At 42.4% G+C, this 25,438-nt stretch overlaps 1 protein-coding gene across 9 annotated transcripts in view; it reads left to right on the top strand.

Annotated features, from left to right (window-relative positions):
- TLN2 (talin 2) overlaps positions 1-25,438 on the top strand; it is a 140,489-nt gene that overhangs the window by 95,677 nt on the left and 19,374 nt on the right. For all 9 annotated transcript variants that reach the window (XM_040076962.1, XM_040076956.2, XM_040076958.2 and 6 more), the window contains 20 exons: positions 2,229-2,322; positions 3,268-3,357; positions 4,497-4,619; positions 5,877-6,020; positions 6,206-6,367; positions 7,476-7,616; positions 8,722-8,903; positions 9,300-9,432; positions 10,874-10,975; positions 11,732-11,902; positions 12,517-12,663; positions 13,050-13,151; positions 14,469-14,588; positions 16,131-16,277; positions 17,007-17,173; positions 17,909-18,092; positions 18,722-18,847; positions 19,146-19,262; positions 21,220-21,405; positions 25,249-25,356. In XM_040076962.1, coding sequence (XP_039932896.1) covers positions 2,229-2,322; positions 3,268-3,357; positions 4,497-4,619; positions 5,877-6,020; positions 6,206-6,367; positions 7,476-7,616; positions 8,722-8,903; positions 9,300-9,432; positions 10,874-10,975; positions 11,732-11,902; positions 12,517-12,663; positions 13,050-13,151; positions 14,469-14,588; positions 16,131-16,277; positions 17,007-17,173; positions 17,909-18,092; positions 18,722-18,847; positions 19,146-19,262; positions 21,220-21,405; positions 25,249-25,356 — 2,746 coding nt within the window. The remainder of the gene's footprint in view (positions 1-2,228; positions 2,323-3,267; positions 3,358-4,496; positions 4,620-5,876; positions 6,021-6,205; positions 6,368-7,475; positions 7,617-8,721; positions 8,904-9,299; positions 9,433-10,873; positions 10,976-11,731; positions 11,903-12,516; positions 12,664-13,049; positions 13,152-14,468; positions 14,589-16,130; positions 16,278-17,006; positions 17,174-17,908; positions 18,093-18,721; positions 18,848-19,145; positions 19,263-21,219; positions 21,406-25,248; positions 25,357-25,438) is intronic.

Raw genomic sequence — 25,438 nt, 5'->3', positions numbered from 1 at the left:
GGCACACCCTTACTTTAAGGATTATAAATCCCTCAGTAAAGGGCTTCCTTAAGAATTTATGCTACTTAACTTCATCTTATTTTGTTAAAAAAAAACTATCTCTCTTGCCCCCTGGAAATAAATAGCATCTATGAAAATTATAAATAACCAAAGACAGGCTGTTTAAAAGTAAAGGAGTCACATGAGATTTTGTTACTGCTGCAGCATCAAACTGCTCTGGATTTCTGCTTTAGGCTTGGAGCATTCCTGATTGGAGTGCAGAGGAATTTCACCCCAATGAAATCCAGGTAGTTGTAGGTTCCTGCCAGGTTGGTATTCCCTCTGTGGAAGCGTGTAACAGAAAAAGGGAGGTGAGCCAGCTGTTGTGTGTGTGTGCCTGTGTGAGCCCTTACACAGACACCACATACCTGTGTGAAGCAAATACTGCAGCAGCTGTCAGTTTGTGTTTAAGGTGCTAAGGAGACATTGTACTTCCCCTCTCAGATCCTCTCTTCTGGCTTGTGACAAGCTTGCCAGGGCTCTCTTCTCTCTCTGCTATGACACGATCAGGGTCAAATATTTTTCTACTTTCTCTTCTCATGAAAATGAAAAAAGAGGCACAGCTTCCTTATTATAGAAGAGTTTTTCTTCTCACCTTTCTCTCATTGTCTGTGGTGTTGTTGGTGGTTTGCTTTCTTCCCCATTTTCACCAGCTGTAAGAGACACTTCAGCTTTTTCAGTAGCTTTGTCTTCCTTGTGGAGGCATTTTTCTTGACCACCTCTGACAGGACTGCAGCACTGGCTGAGTTCCCTGCAGGGTCCAAGTATTTTTGTGTTGTGTTTGATGAAAACAGATGTGGCCTTCAGAGTCCTAGCAGTCTCTTCCACTCAGGGATTGGTGTTTGAGGGCCACCTTCCTGGTTCTATGGTGTCCAAATGGTTTTCAGAGTAATGTTTGGACACTGGATGGATTCCTGGGAGAGGTGCCTGGTGTGTAGTAATGATATTTGTAAGACCATGTAGCCTCCTCCACAAAGCTGATAATTCTCTCTCTTCAACTGCTGATATAGTCTGAGTCAGTATGAATGGTGTCTCAGATTAAAATCAACAGCAGAAAAGATATTTTTGTGTGAAGTTTCTCTTGGAGTGGACAGAACTTTCAGGTTTTGTCTTTTTTTTTCCTCTGTCTGTATGCAATGATATTTTTCTGGTGCATAGCAATCACTGATGTTCAGCAGGTGAATACCAGGTCCTCCACAAGGACACCAAAGCTGCTGAAAAGGGTAGGAGTCGCAGTTAAATAAGTATGGCTATTAGTTTCCATTCTTTTTGCCCTGGAATTTAACATGTTAAATGTAATAAGCACGTCCTGTTTCCTTTTGTAACAGTAGGATACCATCCATCAAGGTAATTGTGGTCTTGATACATTATCAAGTGCCTCTTTTCTGAAAGGGAAAGTAATGCAAATGCCATTCAGTTTCCAAGGCCAGAAGAAAATATATTCTCCATGTATTTCAATTTCACTTATTTTCTCTTCTTCTAGGTGCCACTTTGCTGGGTTGTTAGTCATGAGTCTAAAGTGAATGTAGTTATAATAAATTTTGCCTATTATCAGAGCATTCATCAGAAAGACAGGTAGTGACTGTTGTATGTCAGGTTCAGCCTCTGTCCAAGAGTTCTGAACTCCCACAGGAACATGATGCCTTTGCATAATTTGTCCTCTGTGGATGTTTACCTAGGGGGAAATATCAGTTATTAGTTAGAGAGAAAAAAACCCAATTTGCTAAGAGACTACAGAGATATATAGCAGGATTGTGTTTGTGTATATTACAGTATGTCAGACAAGACACAAGACTCTGCTAGAGAAAGGTAAATAACATTTACCTTCTATTCAGCCATTGTTTTCCATACCAGACACTTGTTCCTGTATCCTTTAGGGTTCTGGAGTGGTAGTTGAGAAATGATTGAGTTAATGTCAGACCTGGAGAAGTGCTGAAATAGCTTTCAGCAGCTCCACTGTGTCACTGTGCCACTGTAAGATGCTGGCCTTGGCCTGCTGCCAGATGCTGTTCTGTCCTTTGTCACCAGTGTTTTCCCAGAGGTGCCACCAGTTTGGCTGCTGGGCTCAGCCATGTGGTAGAAGATCCAAGTTTTATATCTTTATGCAGTACACGGTTAATGGCAGGAGTTTTACTGAGAGGAACAGTTCAAGTTTAAAATCCACCTTTTTTTCCTCCTACTCTCCCCAGAGCTGTGACTGAGAGCATAAACCAGCTCATCACGCTGTGCACCCAGCAAGCTCCTGGGCAGAAGGAATGTGATAATGCACTCAGAGAACTGGAGGTATTACTGTATTTCAAAAATTCTTATCAATAAATGTGGGCCCCAAATGTTTGTTTCCCTGGTATTCTTTGTCTGAATAGCTCCTGTTACTGGCTTCTCACTTGATAATTAAGTGTTGATTTCCTTTAGGTAGAAAGCGAATGTCAGATACAGCTGCTGGTATCTTTCTCTGCTTAATTGATTTCACTTTCATCAGAAGAACTAAAAGTCTTTTCTGTGTGATGTTTGGCAGTAAAATAATGTTCCTTAAAACTTGAAAAAAGGTGTCCTACAGGTATTTTTTTGTAAAAAATTATTAGCCTCCTGCATTTTGCAGCTTTTTACAAGTTTTGTTATCTAATTTCATTCATTCTTCTCAATGAATATGTGACTGATTGTCACATTGTTATTTTCAGGACTCAGAATCACCTCAGAAAAAGAAATTAAACCCAACTATATGTAGTTTCCTGACAGAAAACTTTCCTGTGTTGGGGGAATCTGTTGACAGTGTAAGAGGCAGGCAGGTGGTGGATGTGTACTCAGTTCATTTGTGTTTCCAGACACTGCTCAGCAAATGACAGCTATTATTTTTATCACTCCTTTACATTTGTTTATGCAATTTAAAGCAGTACTGAAAACATGTGTTACACTGTTGACACCTGACACAAAACCAGATTTCCTCATGTCAAGCTGAGCAGCTCTGACCATGAATCACTCATCACCAGCACAGGGTAAACCTGAACTTCCAGGAGGTTGGTGTGCACAAACATGGAGTTCCCACAGCTCAGTTCCCGTCGGGTGTGGTTTCCAGCATGGCACACCCTCAGGGAGTGTGCAGCTTTGGCTGTTGCTGGAGGCAGATGTGTAAGATTTCACTGGGATAAGCAGGATAGGTGTGATGGTCTGTGTTCTTCTCAGCTCAGTATTTCAGACTCTGTCAATAATCCATTTCTTCCATTATTTCAGACAGTTAAGGGAATGCTGGATAACCCAAATGAGCCTGTGAGCGATCTCTCATATTTTGATTGTATTGAGGGCGTAATGGAAAACTCAAAGGTAATTTCTTTTTCCCCCTCTCTGTGTCAGTAATAAAGTGTGTTTGGATTTTCAGAAGTTTCCACATGCATGGTGAATGTTAGAGGTGCAGTCAGTGTTCATAGCTAAAATGTCTGCTACGCTCCTTGATAAGCTCTGCCTGAGATAGGTCTCTTACAGGTAATTTCAGGATTGGGTCACTTAGAAGGTGTATTGCCTCAGTAATCAGTCACTTTTAATTAAGTGACTGATACATGATGCTCTGAAAGCTTCTCCTCTCTCCCTTCCTCTCCTGTGCATTAGACAGCATGTCATACTTTGGGGTGCTGTATTTTGACTGCACCTATGTTAGGACAGCCCAAAGCATGAGTGGGGGGGCTTGGCAATGAAATCCCATTGCCTTGTTCTGTGCAGAACGGCTTCGCCAAATGTCTGAGCAGTCCAGACACACCCCAGCACATCAGAAAACCTGAGGGAAACCTCTTCAGTTATTTTTAATCCAACCATGCTGTACATCTTCCTTTGAAGCTGGCTTTTGGTGCCCTTATTATTTGATGTGTTGGAATTGTCTCATATTCCTTCTTCTCAAAAAAAACCAAAGCACCGAATGGATGTGTGTGTCATCTTGCATCTGATGTTGTACTGCAGTCAGAGCTCATTTTGAATTTTAAAGGCAAGTGAACTGAATACAGGGGGACATAATGTGGGGATTCTTGTGCATCCTGACACTGAGGTGGTTCCAGAAGTCCAGGTGCAGTTTCATTTCCACCGAGCTTCAGTGAGTTTGGTGACAAAGATGATCCTGGATGTGTCAACTGCATCTGCAGGACTGGCTGTCATGTTCTGCAGTCTGTGAAATGCACCCAGTGCCAGGTTAGCTGTGATGGTTAATTGATGACAGCAAAATTAATGAGGGTTAATTCTGTCCCCTCGTAACCATTTGAGCTGTAGTAGTGCTTGTGACCCTGTCAGTCCAGTGTCGCTGTGATGCCTGACCCCTCACACCACACAGAAATGTCCCCACTGCAGTGAAGTCTGAAAATTCTGGAAGCCAAGTCCAGGGGATTTAGGGGCCAAAATTGGTTTCAGGCCAGCAATTGCTTGCCTCTAAGTGAAAGAGTTGCATATTTGGTTAATAACTTTGTTTTTTAATTTCTGAGGTTCTTGGAGAATCAATGGCGGGCATTTCCCAGAATGCAAAAACTGGGGATCTTTTAGTCTTTGGAGAATGTGTTGGAGTTGCTTCCAAGGCTCTTTGTGGCCTCACAGAGGCAGCAGCTCAGGTAAGAGACTGAAGGCTGTAAAGCAATTAAGTTTTTATTTTTTTATCAAGCCCACGTTCTGGGTTTGTAGATCTGAAATTCACTTCCCTGTGGTCAAGCAAGTGATGACTTTGTATTACACGGTGTGTCCTGTGTGGATCCACAGAAACTGCAGGAGGAGCAGAGTGCAGGAACATGTGTGTTGTCTAAGGAAGGGAAATGACATCTAGAAGGAAGCTTTGCTGAGGATAAAACAAAGCTGCAGCATATGGAATTCATGTTTGCAGCTCAAGCTCAGAACTATTGTATCACAGAGAAATGGACAGAGAAGCCACAGATAAAAGTAATGAATCAAGTTCTAGTTTGTAAAAGTTCTTAAGGAGCACTACAAATGTCAGACATAGGAACTAAGAAGAAACGTGTTTCAGCTGTTCAGATACTTTTGGAATAACCAAAATTCTCAAGCTGCTACAACAAATTAGGGTCTGATCTCTGTGGTTTCACTGATCTGGTAACTGAGTGGACTATAAAAAGCTGATACAGTCACCTTGGTGAAGGATTTGGCTGTGGGGATCATGCTCTGCATCTGAAAACCTCTTCTTGATTTCCCCTAATGTGTCATGCCTTGGTATGGACTAAATCTCCTCCACCTCTAACTCTGAGTTGCCTTACTGGCATGTTAAGGTGACAGATAATTGTATCTGTAATAGATATGAGTGATCTTCATAGATGATTGTGACAGTTCAGCTAAGTTGTGGTTGTTGAGAGGCAGGAAACTTATGACTGGGAGAGGAGGTAAGCTTGGCCCTGAGACACCTTGAGCTGCAGGCCTGAGGGGACCTGCACTCAGCAGAAATGCCTTTGCTGGATTGCTTTTGTAGTCCTGACAAAAACCCCACTGCTTCCAACCGTGGCCAGTGCAGTAAATAACTACAGTAAATGTACAGTGAATAACTTGCCAGTACCTCTAACCATTAAAGCACTCTCCATTGGCTGTGCAAGTGACAAGTAATGTTTTCAGCGACAGCAGCTGTCTAAACAGTGGGCTATCCATTTTGTTCCAACTAAATAAATCTCTCAAACGTAAGGGTATGTTTTCTTGGTTTCAGTGGATTCTGGAGATGTATTGCTAAAAATAAATGGTAATTGTATTTCACAGTATGATTTCTGAATAATCTCTGGCCACCACGTGCTATGACATATGGCCAGCTTACCAGAGATGCTAGATAGATTTAGCATGATTTATTAGGATTGTTTTCTTCTTCTCCCCGTTTCTAGGCTGCTTACCTGGTGGGTATCTCGGATCCAAACAGCCAGGCTGGTCAGCAGGGCCTCGTTGACCCCATTCAGTTTGCCCGTGCCAACCAAGCGATCCAGATGGCTTGCCAGAACCTGGTGGATCCAGCGAGCAGCCCCTCGCAGGTGATGGCAGCGGGGTGCAGGGCCCCAGCCCTGTTGGCACTCGGGGCTCTGCTTCCTTTGTGTCCGGTCAGAGGAGTTGTGGCTTGGCCCCGGTGCCTGGCTTTGGGCGCTGACGTTGCAGAGACGCAGCGCTGTCGCTGTCCCGCCCCTCTGACACCGTGCCTGTCCTGTGCTGGTTTTTGCAGGTCTTATCAGCTGCCACCATCGTGGCCAAACACACGTCCGCTCTGTGCAACGCTTGTCGCATTGCTTCGTCAAAAACAGCGAATCCTGTTGCCAAGAGACACTTTGTGCAGTCTGCCAAGGAAGTTGCAAACAGCACTGCGAACCTGGTTAAAACTATCAAGGTACAAATGCTGCTTAATTGTGCTTTCTTCTGCCTTTGTGATTTTAGGGGGTTTTCTTGTTTGGTTTTTTTCCCTCCCTGTTGAGACAGAATCAGAACATCTTTTTACCTTCTTGGATATGCGCGGTTTAAAAAATCACAAGGTAAATTTTTGAAGAGCTGAATTGGAGAACATGTTCAGTGGTGTAACTGCTGAATTCAAGAAGGGAAAAAAAACTGCGCAGCTTTAGTATTAAGAGAGGCAGCTGGTCCATCGAATATGAGAGACCTCAGGACTGATGTATTTAATAAGATTTCACCATAAGAATAATCACCAAGCAACTGAATGTGAGGGTTCCTAATGGTTTTAACTTCCCCAGTATATAGAGATTTTTGGAGCTATTTCTGATGGCTTTACCTTATCTACAGGAGGAAAAAAAAGGAAATAAATAATAGTGGTAACCAAATAGAAGCCATTTGTGTTGCTAGTAGCCTCCTGTTGATAGTAACATTTTATTTTCCAGATTCCTGCCAGCAATTTGGTGGGGGGTAGGCTTTTTTTCATGCAAGCAGAAGTCATACTTGTGAAGCCATGGAGAATTCACAATTATGAACCCTTCTGGAAGCCATTAACTGATCTAATCTGATTTCATTAGCTGAAATGTTTATTCTGAGATTGTGAGAGAGAACGGTTGACTTGGGTGAAGATGAGAGCACTATATTACTGGTTTACTTAAAACAGAAATAACTAAAAAAATTCAATATCAGTCTGTAGGAAACAACCACCTGCACAAACCACAAAGAGGTGGGAGTTAGCCCCTTCCACCCTTTGGAGTGTGAGGTCCTGGGACACTTGAGAGACTTGAGTGTCATTGGAAAGAGACTTGAGAGACTCATCAGAGTGCAGTGACAGAAAACCTGCAGCAGTTTAAAGTTTAGGGTCAGTAACCAGCTGAGGAAAGAAACACACACCTAAAGGATCACATTCTTTGCATCAACCTTGTTTGTGGAGAAGCTTTCAAATACCGTAAACATGCAGCAGTTTAAAACTAGCAAGGCTTAAGCCATCTTCCTTCAATTTTGCTAAAGAAAGCCATTCAGACAGAGCTCAATCCTGATTTCATTTCCAGGCACTGGATGGAGATTTCTCCGAGGAGAACCGCAACAAGTGCAGAATTGCCACTGCACCTTTAATAGAGGCTGTGGAAAACTTGACAGCATTTGCTTCAAACCCAGAATTTGTCAGCATCCCAGCACAGATCAGCACTGAGGTAAGGCAGGACACTGCATTTCCATCCTCCAAAAGTTGAAAATGTTGAATTAATCATATGTTGGGAGAGAGTGAGTGTAAAGACCCCAAAGTATCTCCCTGGGTTTCTGGGTGTTCCCAGGGCATTCTGCTGTCTTTTGTTTAACCTCTGACCTTTTTTACTGGTAGGATGCACGGTTTGGTTACAGTAAGTGCTGCAAGTCTGCTGTTAGCAAAACCATGCAGCACAGGTGATTTGCTTGTTTTAGTAGCTGGATTCTTCTATGCGATACAATAGTAAATATCTTCTTTGTTTTCCCTCAAAGAACAGTTTTAACAAATGGAACCTAGTTAGTTCTGAAAAGAATCAAAGGGATGTTGCTGTTTTTTCCTTTTTGCCCACAAATTCTCCATCCTCAAACTACAGCAGAGTAGAACGTGAAGAGACTGAGGAAGGATTTGTTGGATTTGGGTTTTTTTCCACAGGGAAGAGAGATAAAAAAGCAAACCCCTCAAGCTTTGTAAAAGCTTTGGAGTAGAGGTCATATGCTGTTACCGGCCCTCCAAGTGCTGCTTCCTGCTTTTGTCAGGCTCTGATCCAGATGGCAATATCAGATGAGGCAGTAGCTGTTGCACTCTTACAGCTGTGGGGCTGTAACTGAAATCAAAGTGTCTCCTCCACGTCTGTGGTACCTGGGTCTGTCAGATTATTGGCAGTAAAATAGATACACCGATGATAATCCAGCCAAGAGTCATCAGTCATCACTTGGAGTTTGTAGTCTGACTGGGGAAAGGCCACATCGGTTGATGACAACAATTTTTGTTACAAGTGTATTTTCAATGATATTTCTGTGGTTTGCAACTGGACAAGTGTTTCCTCTTGTTTCTCAGCTGGAAAATGCATTTCTTGAGACATGTTTCTTAAGTATGTTTCCGAGAAAGCTGTTGGACTGATTATTTTTGTTCTATTTCTGTGTTGGCTACCTGTGAATACAATAGTACAATGGAGGAAATTATAATTCCATTTTAATGCTGTTAATTCAATAGACTTTTAGGAGCAGAAAGTTTGGATGAACTCGAGTAATAATTTAAATGTTCTTTCTGTTCTTATACCTTCCTGACCACAGGGATCACGAGCCCAGGAGCCAATTCTGGTTTCTGCTAAGACAATGTTGGAGAGCTCATCTTTATTGATCAAAACTGCCCGTTCTCTGGCGATCAATCCCAAAGACCCTCCTACGTGGTCTGTACTAGCAGGGCACTCCCATACAGTCTCAGATTCTATCAAGAGTCTTATTACCTCTATCAGGTAGGTCTTTTGTAGTAATTGAGCAACTGTTCATAAAGAAAATGCCATATGGCCATTAGCACTGTGTTACTTTTCACTGCACAGTATTTTACGTGCACAATATCTCCCCAGTTACTGGGTGTTTAATCACAGTTGATGACTGGAGCCCCCTGCAGCACGGGGCTGTTCTGTTCTCCTGCTCTGGTTCCACCCCCAGTTCACTCTAAGGTAAATGTAATAAAGAATGTTGTAGAAAATGAACACTAGCTAATATTACCTCCATGTAGATCATGTACCAACATGCAATATGTGGGAAGCAGCTTTATTTATTTTATTTTTTTTAGAGTGGGCCTGTGTGCATTCAGGAAAGACCTTGCTGCTTGTCACCATGCTCAGTTTAGTGTCTCTGTCTTGCAGGGACAAGGCCCCAGGGCAGCGAGAATGTGACTTCTCCATCGATGGGATCAACAGATGCATCAGGGACATTGAGCAGGCTTCACTCGCTGCTGTCAGCCAGAGCCTGGCTACCAGGGATGACATCTCTGTGGAGGTGAGGCAGAGAGCACAGGCACAAACAGAGGAGTGTGGACAACGTGCTGCTCAATCACAGCACAGGCCACTGCCAGTGAGGGGAGAAGTGTCCTAACTGGGGTCTTTCCAGGCAGATTCATACACACATCAAAGTGTATCGCTTCTCCAAAGATCCCAGAATCACCAGGGAATAGTAGGAGTGAAAGTTGTTATTTTTTACTGCCACCCACATATTACTCTGACTTCCTATGCTGATATGACAGACTGATAGAACTTTTGTGGTGCCTTGCCTTGTGGAAGCTAGCATTAGTTTCTGAAGTTTCATCATATAATTGTTTCTGAAGCTAATCTATTTATTGCTAGAAGTCCAGTGACATAAATGTCAATGTTCTTTTCTTTTAATGCCTAGTTTGTCCTTTAATAAGTGAAATTAGAAGTTGATGTTGATATGTTCTCTTAACGAAAGCTTCCTTCTCTGCCCTCTTCCTTGTCTCAACTCATACTGAGATTCTCATCTTGGTATTTGTGTCTTTTCATACTGTTGCTTCTTGAAATTACGTGGTTTTTGGAGTGCTTTCTTCAGGCTGTGACACTGCATACTAGAAACATGTCGCACCAAACAAAGCTGTGCAAAAGAAGTCGTTGCAGGAAATGTGTCATAATTCATTTTTATTGAAATGAAGTTATCGTGTTCACCATGTTGAACTGAAGTAAATGTTAGCAGAAATGGCAGTTATTTATAAAGCAGTAAGGGAATGTAACAAAGGGCAAAATAATTCTTTTTTTCTCTTGCGTATCATGAGAGTGACCCTAATCCTGATGACTGCCAAGATATCAAGTGCCTCTGAATTAAAAGCCAGTATTTGTCTTGAGCAGGCCATTAATATACTTTTAATATATTTACTCCCGTCCTGCAGATTGTATTCAGGAGGTCACTCCTCATCTCTGTCCTTCAGAGATGTGACATTTTTCCTTTGCCAGTGGATTTCTCCTGCTCACTTCAAAATCTGTGACAGAGTTTTTCGTTCTTGCACTGTATTTTCTGCTTTGAAAAATGCTTCTTCACACATAAATCAGTGCTCCTGACAGTTTCTGATTGGTGCAGTGATACTAAATCTTTGTCAGGGCAAAAAATAGCTTGGGAGATGTCAGGGGGGCCTTGATCACATTGCAGTGAGAAAGGACACCTAGCCCTGAGTTTGCTACCGTCAGCACTCTCTCCCCAGATATAAACCTAAGAGGAGCAGGCCCATCTCAGGGTTGCTGTTGTTGCAAGAGGGTAAGGGGGAAGAAATGAGCCAGTCTGTGAGGAAAACCAGCAGTGTGGATTTCTGCATAGCCACAGCGGGTCACTTGAACAGCTTTGAGGATGTTGGCTGGTCCAAGGGCGATTGTCAAGTGTGGTACAACTGGGTAGGATAATAGCTGTGATAGCAACTGACAAGTTTTCTTTCTTTTAGGCTCTACAGGAGCAGCTGACATCAGTTGTACAGGAAATTGGCCACCTCATCGATCCCATAGCCACCGCAGCCCGGGGAGAGGCAGCTCAGCTGGGGCACAAGGTACTGTCCTGCCGTGACAAAGGCATTTCAAATCCTGGACAGCTGAATGTTAGGGAAGACCCCAATTTCATAGCAGTTTCTCTTCCTGTGGGAGAGCAGAAGAACAGATTTGTAAGGGGAAAAAATTATGGAATTTTCAAATAATCAGGGCCAAGACCAAGTAAACCTTTTTACATTTTGGGCCAGAGAAAAGATACTCTCATTGAGGATTTTGGTTAGGGGCTTTGTGTAAATTTCTTCCTCTGTTAAATGGGGTGTAAGTAGAGTCAAAGTCATGCTTATAAGATGTCTGTCAAAAAAAATAAATGTTAGAATGCACGTACCAAAAGCATATGTATCATGGTTATTCCAAGTTTTAGAAGTTTCTCACATAGGATGTTCTCATCCTGTGATATATTCTTGAGAGTGAAAACTGTGGAGGCAACAAAGATTGAGAGTTTCCTCCCTTGCCCAGAGGAGATGCTTTTCAGGGATATTCTTGAATAGTTTGTGGCTCCTGTGACAGTCTTGAATGGTTACGTATTATCTCAAGGGACCATGTGCTTCTGGAGGAGGGGACGTGTGGCTTTGCAAAGGAGTTGGACAGTGAGGGGAGACACAATCCCTGGGCACATGCCAAACCCAACACTGTACAATGCAAAAGCATTGTGCTCCTTGAGCTGCCCCACATCCCAATGGCAAACAGGGAATGTGCTTTCTCAGCTTCACCTGAGAAGTGTGGTTAATGGCTTTCTGGGGTTGTTCTGGCTTTCTTAGGTAACACAGCTGGCAAGTTACTTCGAACCCCTTGTTTTAGCTGCAGTTGGTGTGGCATCCAAGACGCTGAATCACCAGCAGCAGATGACTGTGTTGGACCAGAGCAAGACTCTAGCAGAATCTGCCTTACAGATGCTGTATGCTGCCAAAGAAGGGGGAGGAAACCCCAAGGTAAGGTGGTTGTGTGGCATTAAGGGGGAGAGAGGAAGACACATGTGGCAGAAAACCCAGCACAAACCTGCTGTACAGTCAAGGCATGTGTTTACAGTCAAAGGGCCAGTGACAGCTCTCCTGAGAGTGGAAACATTTCTCCAAGACAGGATTCCAGTCTTCTCACAGGGGACTTCTCATCCTCTCAGGGGACACAAAGTCAGGGTATGACAGCAGCTATCTAGGCTCTCATAGAGCAAGCAAATGGTTAAAAACCAGGGCTTGTCTGGTGCCTGGCCCAGTGGGATGGGGCCGTTTGCCAGGAAGGAGCAGCAGCACACAACCATTTGTAACTCAGGTGTGATTGGCTCTCACAGAGAGCTGTCATGTTTAGAGGACATCTGAAAAGACCTGGGGCACCTGAGGCTGGAAGTGTTGTGTGCCGTGGCTCCTTGGAGAAGTTAATGAGTTTTGTTCTGTCCACTTTGCTGCAGTGTTTTACATGTTATCTTTGCCCAGAAGTGTTATTTTCAGTGCCTTTACCATTTTAATTTCTTACACTTCTTATTCACACATTGTTTTGCAGAGAGAACATCCTCTGACTTTTCTCGGTTTTCTCATTCTGTGTCCACCAGGCATCTCATACTCACGATGCCATCACTGAGGCTGCACAGCTGATGAAGGAGGCTGTGGATGACATCATGGTCACTTTAAATGAAGCTGCAAGTGAAGTTGGCATGGTCGGAGGTATGGTAGACTCGATTGCAGAGGCCATGACCAAGGTGAGCATAGAAACTGACCCTTTTTTCACTTTGTGTTTGAAAGCTGATCCACATTGCAGAGCTTCTGGCATGAACATTTTGGTTTGTGGCTGTTGCACCTTCCTTTCTCTATTAGCTGACAAGAGCAGGTTGTTTGACCTTGCATGAGAAGCAAAAATCATGCTCAAAAACTTCACACTTTACATTCTCTGCATTTTCCATGCTCATAAACTGCACTCAAGGATTTGCTGAGCTTCTCTGTACATCCTGGTGAACTATTTTCACTTGTGTATCTTGAGAGAGAGGAGACCATAGAATTGAATATATAATACAATTTTCCTATTGCCTGTAAATTATGCTGTTTATTGTGGCTTTTTAATGTTGTGTTTTTTCCCTCTGTCTTGCAGCTGGATGAAGGTACACCTCCAGATCCAAAAGGAACTTTTGTCGATTATCAGACAACTGTGGTGAAGTATTCTAAAGCCATTGCTGTTACAGCACAGGAAATGGTAAGAAATTACCTTTACAGGGTCCAGACTCTGTGTACATAAGGAACGTGGAATTATTTGCACAGCATTGAGACACTCTTGATCACCAAATTTTCAATAACCTTATCTCTTATGGGGTAATGGAGCAAAAGGAGTGATGATTTTGTCAATTTAACTCTTGCATTTAGTGGTGTGATCATAGAGGGGTGTTCTACAGGAGAGGTGCTGAATTATATTGTGCACAAAAGCTCTTTATTTGGCTCATTTTGGAGGAGAAATAAAAGGAAAACTGCATGCTTTTTCATCAGCACATTTAACTGGCTGAAATGCCACTTTTTGTTTATGAGGGACTTCAGGATAGTCTTTCACACTTGTTATTTCACTACATGAAACAGTATCAGTGTTTTCAGAGGCCTATAATGCCTAATGAATGCATGCAGATCAACATCCCACACTGTCCTTTTCTTTCATTTCTGACTCAGATGGGTTTAAAAAAAGAAAAAGAGACACCTGTTGAGTTGAGATTTTTCTTGACTTGTGTTTCACAGTAATACATGTGTTTTCCCTTGGAACAGTACTGTGGTTGCTAATTTGTTGTTGAGAGAGTTGAGGTGGCTGTTCATGAGTGCTACAGATAGGATTTTCCACAAAGTCCATTGCTCTTGTGGTCAAGACAGGTCCATGATTCTGCTATCTATGACAGTAGAAATTTGTCTAAAACTGGTTTTGTCCCAGGGAAGGGCCTCCGTTGTTTTTACTTACATTAATTTGAGACAGCGGGACTCTCTCTGTTAAAAGGTAGGCATTTTCTAAAGAGAGATTCAGTTTTTCATACTGACATTCTACTGACACATTCTGTGTCATCTTGCCTATATCTTCTCCATCCTGTTCCCTCATCTGAGATGTGTTTTGCATTGGTCCTCAGATTTTTCCCATGTCCATGCTTCCACGTCTCAGCTGGGGCTGATAGAGATTAGCTCACCTTTGACAGAATAAGGTGGCTGTGACACACCAACCCCACTTTCCTTCCCAGTGTGAATAACTGTCCCTGGCCAAGGGCCCCTGTGTGTCAAAGAGTGAAGTATTGGTTCTAACTGCTGCTCTTCCATTCCTCCGTACATGCAGCAACTGCCCGGTTGCCATGACTCTAATAAAGCATGTTTGCTTGAGTTTCCTCTGGAATTCTTGCTGGAGGACACATCCCTTCCGTGGCAAGCGGATTACCCCATTTTATCAGCGTGGCCAAGCAGATGAGTGTGCTTCTAATCTGGGGTGTATTAACAAGTTATTCTCATGCCTGTCAATTGTCTTTTTCTCTTGCCTGTGTTCTTTTTTCAGATGACTAAGTCAGTTACTAACCCGGAGGAGCTGGGAGGACTTGCATCGCAAATGACCAATGACTATGGGCATTTGGCTCTCCAGGGCCGAATGGCTGCAGCTACGGCAGAACCAGAGGAGGTCTGCGGTTTTTAGACCTCTTTATTCTCTGTACAGGCTGGTGTTAACAAGGGTGTTCTTTTACTGTGAAGAACACAGTAAAGGTGACAAGCCTTGTTGTAAGAATTGCCCGATCAAAGAACAGAAACCCTTTGTCAAAACCTCTGTCTGGCTTTAGAAAGAGACAGATCTGGATAAAAGCTGATAATTCCATAGACCACAGCAGAACCTCCTGAATTACTTGGGGCTTTCACTTACAGGCAACTTGCAAATACAAAGAAGACTCTTAAAGCTCTTCACTTGTTACTATGTGGCTTTCCTTCAATCTTGCATGTTTTGACAAGTTACAAATATGTACATGCTTTTTTTATCTTGCCTGTAAGTGATTTTTAAGTATAACTTCCTATCTTGAAAGTGAGATTCATGCAAGCAGTTGGAGCACAAGTATCTTTTGCTGAAGGACATCCTCCATAGCTCAGAGTTGGAATGTGATGTGGGAGAAGCTTCTTACTTGCCTCGTGCTACATGAGGACAGGCTGTTCACCTCAGTTGCATTAACCTGTTTTGGGAATTGCTTCATCTTCTCTGAGCACAACTGCACAGCCCTTTAACCCCTCTCTTCTTACTGGAGCATACAAACTTTGTCAAGATGGGGTAAGAGGGTATCTCACCTTCTCCAGATATATCAGGCTATCGACATAAAAGTCCTTTAAAGAGTTTTTGACTTTGTGCCTTACGCATCCTGCTGATGCACTTAGTTAAATGTTTTGTGCTCAGCAGCTACACGAAAAGCAGTGGCTTGCAGTTGGCTCGATATTGTTATATTGAATTAGCATTTCTGCATGTCACTTTGTGCCTGAGGTTAAAATAATTCCATTTGTGATACTAATGGTTGTGATTCCTGCTCATGTATTAATCCCAAATCGCACCAGAATGACAGCATACATACAGGAACTACAACGATCCTGTTTCAAAACAGGGACCACGCATATTGGGATGTAAGATTGTTAATAAATCAGTAGCGGTAATAGCAGGATTTTCCCCATTTCGGTGCTCCCCATGGACGTGGTTGATTCTGGAGAGTGAAGTCTATGTGAGGTTCAAAATCAAGCAAAGAGAATCACATACTGATGTACTTTCTGACCCACTTTCAGCAATGTACAGTATCATGTGCTTTTTCCTGTTCCACTACCTTGAGCACAGCTCATGCTGACAGGGCATTTCTGGCTGATGAAGTTGTGTTGTTTAAATGTGAAATTGTGTGTGTTTCAGTTATGTCCGTTTGACTTGGATTCCTCCCTTACCCCTTCTCTTTCCCGGGCTCTGGGTCATTCCTGCCCTGTTACATCAGGGGGTCTTTTGTAGGGTGGTGCTTCCTGTGTAGATGGAACTACAGCTGTGCTTTTTTCTGATCTTTCCAGAGGATATAGTGGTGTATATAGAATACTGGTAGTCACCAGAGAGATGGTGTTTCCATTTCTGTTGACACAATGTTTCAGCATGACATCTATTTATTTGCTTTCTTCTTTGTTCCTTTTTCTTTGTGCCTTCTTTACCATCTAGATCGGGTTCCAGATCAGGACTCGGGTGCAGGAACTTGGCCATGGGTGTATCTTTCTTGTGCAAAAAGCTGGAGCTCTCCAGATTTGCCCTACAGACAGCTACACCAAAAGGGAGTTGATAGAGTGTGCTCGTGCTGTCACAGAAAAGGTAAGACAGCTTTCCTTGTTAGCACGTGGTGTTTGTCTACCAAGCTTCCACAGGGAGTAAACCAGTCAAACTGGATCCCGGAAACTGTTTCTTTTAACTTTGCATAGTAGTACAGTACTGTCTGAATTACCCGAAGGCCTTACTTTTCCTTTTAGCATTCAGTGTTCATGTGCTGGATTAGTCCTTCCTCGGGCCTTGCAATAGAGCTTCAACCTCCTGTCAGAGGGAGATTGGTCCAAAACAACATCCTAAGATGTGAGATGTCTCTTGTGCCTTACGAGGCACTCCCTGGCCGCGGTTACTGTGAGGTTGGTCAGTCGTGTGGTTTCATGTAGCAACATCCTCCCCTTTTAGGACAGGGCCAAAGTAACTGCCTAGAACTGCATCTTCAGCCTCTGTGGGGCTTCTTGTTCCTTGGAAACAACTCCTTCAAATAAATGGCCGAGGTAATTTTGTTGAACCTTTTTGATGGCATCTCTCTCCTTTGACATGAACATTGAGAGTCGGTGCCAGCAGCTTTCAGGTTTCACCAACCACCATTGGTTCAGCATGTGTTAATGTGCTCTCAGCTGTACCAGTTTCATGATGTATCCCAGGAGTAATGATAATTCCAAATTTAGGCAGGTGTAGACAGTACCTTGTAAGTAAAGTTAAAGCTGATAGAGTAGTAATGATTGACAGGACCAACTTTCTTTCGATGATCACCTTGTTGCTTTTTGTTATTTCTAGGTCTCCTTGGTTTTATCTGCCCTCCAGGCAGGGAACAAAGGCACACAAGCCTGTATTACTGCAGCCAGTGCTGTGTCTGGGATAATTGCAGATCTGGACACCACGATCATGTTTGCTACTGCTGGAACCCTTAATGCTGAGAACAATGAATCATTTGCAGATCACAGGTCAGTGTTGCTGAAAAAGATGGAAGACTGCATGCCCAGGGGAACAGTGGAACTGGTGAAAGAGACTGGGACACAGATAAATTTTTATCTTTTTGGATTCCTATGAATGGAATTGAATGAGGCAGGGGAGTGAGAGGAGAAATAGGAAACCTGGGATTTGAACTTGTTCAAACCATTTGTTTGTGAACTGCATACTCAAAATGACTGCTTCTTTTACCTAGATGTTGCTTTGGATTTGTTGTCCTGACATGTGACAACACAGATACGGGTGGGAGGTGGGTGGGGAACCATGACCAGGACACACACTCTGTTCCTGTTGCCATTCTTCCTTCTACCTTCCTCCCTTGTGATTACTTTAGTTTTTCTTAAAATATGCTGATTAATATGGACGTTCAACTGCTGGTACTTTTCTCACAGCATGGCCAGATTTTCTTTTAATATTCAAATACAATGCCCTCCAATGCTACTGCCCAGTCTATTTCTTTTCAAGATGGGCTCCTTTTATTACACTGCCCTGCATTCACCCCAAATGCTCTGCTGCTGTTTTAAGAGTTGGTTTGCATTTTTTTTTTTAACTTGCACCCTTGACCTGTGTTATGTTAGGAATGGACACTGGTATGATGATTTAGATCAGCTCTTTGGTGTAGCTTTTAGTCACCATAACACACTGGAAAACACATTTTTCCCCTCTTCTCCTTTTCTACTTCTTCCTTGCTTCCTCTTCTTTTGCTACAGGGAAAATATCCTGAAAACAGCAAAAGCTTTAGTTGAAGACACAAAATTGTTGGTTTCTGGTGCTGCCTCAAGTCAGGACAAACTGGCCCAAGCAGCTCAGTCATCAGCTAACACCATCACTCAGCTTGCTGAGGTAGTAAAATTGGGAGCAGCTAGCTTGGGATCTGATGATCCTGAAACACAGGTGAGATGTTTTAAGATTTTCTACTACTCTTACAGAGAACAGTTTTCATTTGATAGAACTTTGTGTGACTTATGCTTTTAAGCAACACAGTATGGTTCATCTCCTCTGGGACCTTTCTGGGTTTACTCAGATATCACTTGTTTAGAATACAGTCAAGAGGCTCAAGCGTTGAGTGGAACTAGTCAAGCCTTTGTGTAACACTGCTGCTTTTATTTCACGGCTGTGTTCCAGCTGGGATGCTTCTGGCAAAGTATTTGGCTCATTTTTACTAACTTGTGGTTGGAACTCTGGCTTTTTGTTCCGAAGAGCTTCAAGGTCTTTAAAGCTGCTTACCCAGCTTATGTCTGGACTGTGCTCTGTATTATTTGTGTAGGCTGACAAACTCTTGCCATTCTCCAGCTATATCTGTCCTGTTTTACAATTTAGTGTACAACTTTTCCGTGTGGATTATCCCTAACGTTTCTTCAGTTGTTTGTTTGGATCTCAGTGAAATGGAGGCAGGCATATTGCAGATGTTTGAAAAAGCATAGATTTTTTTTGTTTTTTTTTTTTTGCTGTGTTCTAAAAATCACACCCTCATGCAGGCCCCCTTTATTGCCTGAGCCTTATAGCTATTTCTTATTCCATAGGTTGTTCTGATCAATGCTATCAAGGATGTTGCAAAGGCCCTTTCTGATCTCATTGGTGCTACCAAGGGAGCTGCCAGCAAACCAGCAGATGACCCATCCATGTATCAGCTGAAAGGTGCTGCCAAGGTAAAACCTTCTTCTTAAATTTTACTTGAAAGTGTTTGTGCAATCACATTTGATAAATATGTGGAACTTTGACTTCAGCAATTTCTGATTGCCTCATTTCTTCATTTGTTTAATTATCATGGTATAATGGCAAACACAAGAGTTGGTATTTAGTCCTGTAACAAGTAGAATTCATGAAGTCTCTGTTGTATTAGAAGTAACAGTGCTTTCCAGCTTAATTTGCCTTGCTTCATACCCTGCCCCCTCTGAGAACAGGAGGAAGGATTCACGTTATTGTCTTCACTTCTCTCTTCTTCAGGTGATGGTAACAAATGTCACATCCCTCTTGAAGACTGTTAAAGCAGTAGAAGATGAAGCTACTCGAGGGACAAGAGCCCTCGAGGCCACAATTGAGTACATCAAACAGGAGCTCACGGTACAGAACTGAATAGTCGTAGTGGGGTTTGCAAGTATGTCCTTGTACAAAGCTGGGAGCAACTGCTTCCTTTCTCTTTAGACCCCAAGCTTTCAGTACAGATATAATTTTCTGATCTGATGCTGTTTATTTTTTTTTGATCCTGGCTTTGGTCATGTCTCCTCAGCATCACTCCCATACTTGTCTGCAGTTTAAACTTGTTTCTATTTTTCCTTTATCATGAAATGATCCTACCTGTGATACATGGCCTGCTATTGATATTCTGTGTAAGCAGGAATTAATGATACTGTGCAATTCTCTCCCAGATTAGGTGTTACACCATGACAATTGTTTTTCTTCCTCTTTAAGACATAAAAGTATAGTTAGCATTTTTTACTAGCATGGTAGTGAGTGACATAAATTAATACCTGTATGTTTGTGAAGAAGCCTGATTTTTTTTCCTTCCTTTGCAGTCTATTTATGTAAAAATAATCCCTGTAGGCATAGTCTTCAGCAGAAATGCTTTGTTGTATAGGCTGTGGATTAGCAGTTCTTACACCATAACTGCACAGTGTGGCACCATTTTGTCTTGTCAAATGTTCTCCATCAAAAATCCAGTTTTCACTGTGTGAGCAAAGCTGTTGTAGTGAGGAAATTTATTTTAAAATGGTTTCTTTTTAAATAACTGTTTATGGTCATTGGGAATACATATGTCGTAAAACCTCTTGATCTGGTACCTGATGAGGCGTGTTCTGTACAATATCTCACAAGTTACTGTCATGTATCCTCATGAAGGCCTGGCTGTTACACCCCATCCTGTAACTGAGCTAAAACCTGTTCAGATCTGTCACTGGAGAATTGTGCATTAGCACGTCTTTGGTTGGTATCTGTTTGAAATGTTCCTCTTGCTTTTGTCGGCATTGCTGAGGGATGGACCTGTGGTTGTGGTGTTGTCATCTCATTCATGGGGAGAACAGAGAGTGGCATGTAGGTACTCAAGAAAATGTGTCAGGCTTGATCTGGAATTCCAGGGGCTGACTCTTAGCAACATTGAGGGATGTCTTCACATGTATAACTAGAATTCATTTTAGAACATTGCTTCTATTTCTGGAGAGAGGAAGTGAAAAACTTCCAGGATTAACCGGGAGCACAGGATAGACCAGGGTCATTTTTGTCCAGACATTTGCATTCTGAAACCACTGGCCTGCTTAGGTTGCACTGTTCATGGTCAAGAAACCTCCTGATTAATTGTGCATTCTGAATTGCCCCTGCACAGTAAAAGAATGGCAGGCAAATAGAGACTAAAGCTCAGGAGAAGATAAGTGATCAAAGTAAGGTTGTGCAGCTCTTGTTATCTACCTCTGCCCACAGTTCCTGTATTCCAGAATTCATGTATTGTCAGGTAATTTGAACTATTTCACATGATTCACCCTGCAAAATTATATCTTTAGGTTTCTAAGGGAGACTAAATATAGCCTAAGAGACAACGCTCCACCTCTGCTTTTTTAAGACACATTTGACTATTTTAGTGGTGATGTTCTCAGTCTCTACTGCTCTGTGCTATCAACAAGCACTTGGTAGGGTCCAGCCTTTGCAGGGGAAGGATCTCCTCGGGTCAGTAGACCAGCCTGAACAGCAGTCAGGATGAGAAAAGAATGCAATGAAAGGAGCAGTAATTCTTTTCATCTAGTAAGGCTCTGAACAGCTGTAACTCTCATGTGGTAGTTAAATGCGGATGAGATGAATGGGTTAACCTTTTTTATTATCTCCTTCCCTCAGCTTATTGTTTCTCTCTGGTGTCTGTAGGTGAGCTGGCTTATCAGATCCAGGCCCATGACAAGCAGCAGTGATACTCAAGTACTCCAAATATGTTTCTAATTTCCTGCTGTTCAAAGGCTGCTTCCGTTTGCTGTCTCTCCCATGGTTGCTCTGCTTTGACTGGACTGGTGTCAGGCTTTCCTTCTGCTTTCACTTTTAGGTGTTTCAGTCGAGCGAGGTTCCAGAAAAGACATCATCACCTGAAGAATCAATCCGGATGACGAAAGGCATCACCATGGCAACTGCCAAAGCTGTTGCAGCTGGGAACTCATGCAGGCAGGAGGATGTGATTGCTACAGCGAATCTGAGCCGCAAAGCAGTATCTGACATGCTAACAGCTTGTAAGGTAAAGATTTCCCTTCCTTGCCTAAGATTGATCTTTTCGTGTTTCTGTGCCTCTACATCCAGAGAACATTATATGTTTTGTTCAGTTTTCTGCTTTTCATATGAGAAAGTTAATGGGTAAGATAATTTTAAGGGAAGCTCGCTCAGAAAGGATCTTTTTGTGCCATGCACACACAAAAAAAAACCCCCAGCACTAATTTTTACTGTTTTCTTTTTGTGAAAATGAGGAATTTTATTTGAGCTGAAATTTCTTGGTTTCCAGTCAGAAGACAAACAATCTGTGCAAGTAGTAGAATATACAAATATTCCTGTGGTCACAAATATAATTTTAATATTCCTAGAACAGTGAAAGGAATGGTGAAAGAAGTCACTCTGATCTATCTTTAGTAGTTCTTTTCCCCCTGACTAAATCTGTTTATTTGCTCAATTTGTTTAGCGCTTTTCAAAAATGTGTGCAATTTTTATTGCAAATTTTTTATTAAAATAACTGTAGCTCTATAAAAAGTATAGCTCTATTTTCTACACTGTATGCTACATAAATGACTGTTAAGCCATTTGCCTTTGTTCTGATAAAAAATCTAGGCATAAATGATTAAAAAACTGGGATTATGAAGATCTCATTCCTTTTAATTTTCAGTAGTGACTGTAGCAGTAAACTGCCATTGCCTGTAAATCATAATTATTTACTTTTGTCTTTCCATGTATGGAAGGTGATAGTGGAATAATGGTGCTCTCTGTTTGGTGTCTGATTTTCAGTATTTGGTCAAATCCTAACTGCCTACATCAGTCCCAGATTGATTTTTAGCCTAATACTGCCCAAACAAAAGGGCAGTTTCTTTTAAAAATGATCCTCTTTCAAAAGTGCAAGTTCTAATTTAGAACTGCTTTTATACAAAAGCACCGAATGAAAGTTTTTATATTGACTTTGTTTTGTAGCAGGTTTTTTAGTGTCTAACAATTCTTGACCACTTTGCATGCTTCAGATTTTGATTTGTCTTTCCAAACAGACAGCAGATTCTGAGGAACAGAATCCTCTGGTTTTAGTAACATTATAAAATCTTTCCATGCATGCACAGCCCAGTACATACTATCGAACATCTATTTATGACCTTTCCCTTTTTTATGTTTTTATGTTTTCATTTGCTCCCAGTTCACTTAATGATTTTGAGTGGTTTGTGCATTGTAAGTGGCTGACAGGATGAAACTTGCTGCAAGTGGAACAGTGGAGCTCTGGGATGCTGGAAAAGCCTTTGTGATCTCTCAGGGAATTGCTTTCACAAAGAAAGGAGCCTTCACAAGGAAAAGGGGCTGGGAATCATTTTACTTGTAATGATACAGTGCCAAGACCTAAGATAGTCTACTGTAAGACCAAGAGCATTTATTGGACAAACAGGAAAAAAAGTCTCTAAGAGTACTAATTTTATGCATTATCTAAAATGTATGAGAGAATAGCTGTGTTATTTAACAAAGATTTTAAATACACAGTTTGAACCAGACTTGATTTAGAAAGTCTTGTTTCTACAAATTTTGTGCAGAGTCTTAGAAATCTTATGCTATTAATCCTACAAATTGATTACTTGACATGGCATTGCCATGATAAACCACATTCCTTGAATTTTAGGGATAAGAGCCAGCAGTCTTAGCCCTACTATCCTGTAAAAGCTGTGTGATGTAATGAGACTTGGGTTTTGTGATATTTGACAAACGCTTGAGGGGTTTTATAGTGATATTAAACTACTCTGTAGAATTAGCACTGATAAGTTATCAGATTTTAAGTTCTTTGGGCCAAGACAAAAGTGCATGTGTATGATCTATGGTGGAATTGTGCAGAACATAGCTCTGACTTCCCCAGTGTCAGGAATTTGGATGGAAGGTCTATTTAATTGCCTGTTGCCTGAGGCAAGTAGTATAAGAAGTTTGAATTAACAGTTATATAGGTGCCTGTGCTTGGTCTGCTGTAGATGAATTTACAGTGCTCATCACTAATTCAGTTCTCATAAGCAGATGCTATTTCAAAAGACAGTAAGGATGCTTATTGTGAGATGTACTGAGACAAATCTCATTAAAGTCAGTGGAAATGCTGTAATTACATTTACTGAATGTTAAACCAGGCCCTAATATAAAACCCTCTTTTTTAAATTATGTGTTTATATAAAATAACGCCGTAATTAACCTGTGCATAGTATCACTCTTGGTAATGATTGCTGTTGGAAAGGGAACAGCTATGAAAAGCCCATCAAACCCATAGGAAGCAATGGAAGCGAGCAATCACTTAGATCATTCCATAGGCAGCAGGCTGAGGGAAACAGCTTCTCTCCTTTTCCCAGCACTGGCTGGGCTGCTGCTGGTGGTACTGGAGGCAGCTCAGCAGAGCTGGGCTGGAGCACAGGCCCTGGGAGGAAACAGCCGAGCTGTGGTTCAGCCAGGGAAGAGATGGCTCTGGAGAGAGCTCACAGCAGCCCCTCAAACTCACCTTCCTCCACACCTTCCTCCACACGGCAGCCAGCCGTGCTGACAGGGCAGGAGTTGCACCAGAGGCGGGTGATGCTGGCTGCTGGACTGCTGGGAAAGCATGTGGAGAGAAAATGAGGGCTGAGAGTGAAGGAAGCCTCAGCATGAGGAAAGAAATGCATGTTCTGGTTCTTCAGATAGTTTTCAGTTTGAGATGTTTGAGCAGACCTTCTGCCCAAGGCTGGAAGAGAGAAGACATTTCTGTTTGCAAGTCCCCACTGGTGTAGTGAAATGTGTATTTGGATGTCTCTGGGTTCTGAAAATGATTTCCTAAAACAACTCCTGTCACCTCCTGCTGTAAATACATGGAATTTATACTGAACCTTAAAAATGCTCCCAGAATACTCTGATACCAGTCTTGGCTACGTATGTAAAACACAGAAGGAACTTCATATTTCCCTCCTACAGATGCTTGCTCTAATTCCCTGTGTTGCAGTAATATTTAAGTGCAGAAGAGACATTTTAAGATGCTTTACAATGTATGCATAGGAAACACTCAGGGGCCCTTTGCCCTGTTTGAAAATTTTAAAAAACCCCAGAACTGTCCTGAACTTTTTTGGCTTCGGCAGCTCATTTGAAGTATGCTGGTGTTGAGGGAAGTCAGTCCCGTTCCTCCCATCTCCCTTCCCCTCAGGCAGGGTGTTGGTGGGATGAGGAGGGGCCGTTCCCGTGCTCTGCCCATCCCAGCTGCCCTGCAGAGGGAGCCCAGAGACCAGCGCCGGCCCTGGCTCGGGATGCTGCGGGTGGCAGGAAGGGCCGAAAATAAGTGAGCCGTGAGATAAACCCCCATCCCAACGGGAGATGAGAGGCTGCAGCAGTGCGAGGAGCTGCTCTGGCAGAGGAAATGCTCTGCGTTTGGGGAACTTTCACTTGGCAACAAGTGGTGCTTCTGCTCAATAAAAAAGTCCCCTAGAAGTTTATTGTAGAAAATACAATGCTTGAAGAGGCTGCAGGTTTCACTTTTTATTTAAAAAAAAAAAAAAGATTGAATTAGTTGGGTTTATGTCAGATGCCAGACATTACACTTAGTGGAAATCCTTACAAAGGCCTGACTCTGCTGCAGTTTCTCTCTGTATTTAAACAGATGGTTGCAGCACTGCTATTGCAGTGTTAAATCTCTCCATCAAGCTAACACCATTAATGAGCCTTTACAGAACTGGAGCTCTGCTGCTCTTCCAGCACCATTTGCTTACAACAGAAATGGCCAACCCTTAAGCTCAAATGTCATTTGCACACTATAAAGAATCTCCTCCCTTCTCTTTCTTCCATCCCTCTGTGTTGATATTCTCTCGTGGGAGCCGTTTTGGATGCTGATGTTGTTTTGCCTCCTCAGCAAGCATCATATCACCCAGATGTGAGCGAAGAAGTTCGGGAGAGAGCCCTGCGCTTCGGAACAGAATGTACCCTGGGATACCTGGAACTCCTGGAGCATGTTCTCCTGGTAAGGAGTCAGCTACATGCATGTACTGGGTTGCTTCCAAGGAGAGTCATCTCCCTGCCCTCTTTCTATAGTGACTGCTAGT

This window comes from Hirundo rustica, chromosome 13 (genome assembly GCF_015227805.2).
Source record: "Hirundo rustica isolate bHirRus1 chromosome 13, bHirRus1.pri.v3, whole genome shotgun sequence".
NCBI classification, from domain to species: Eukaryota; Metazoa; Chordata; class Aves; order Passeriformes; family Hirundinidae; genus Hirundo; species Hirundo rustica.
This window is presented reverse-complemented; position numbering and strand designations above follow the sequence as displayed.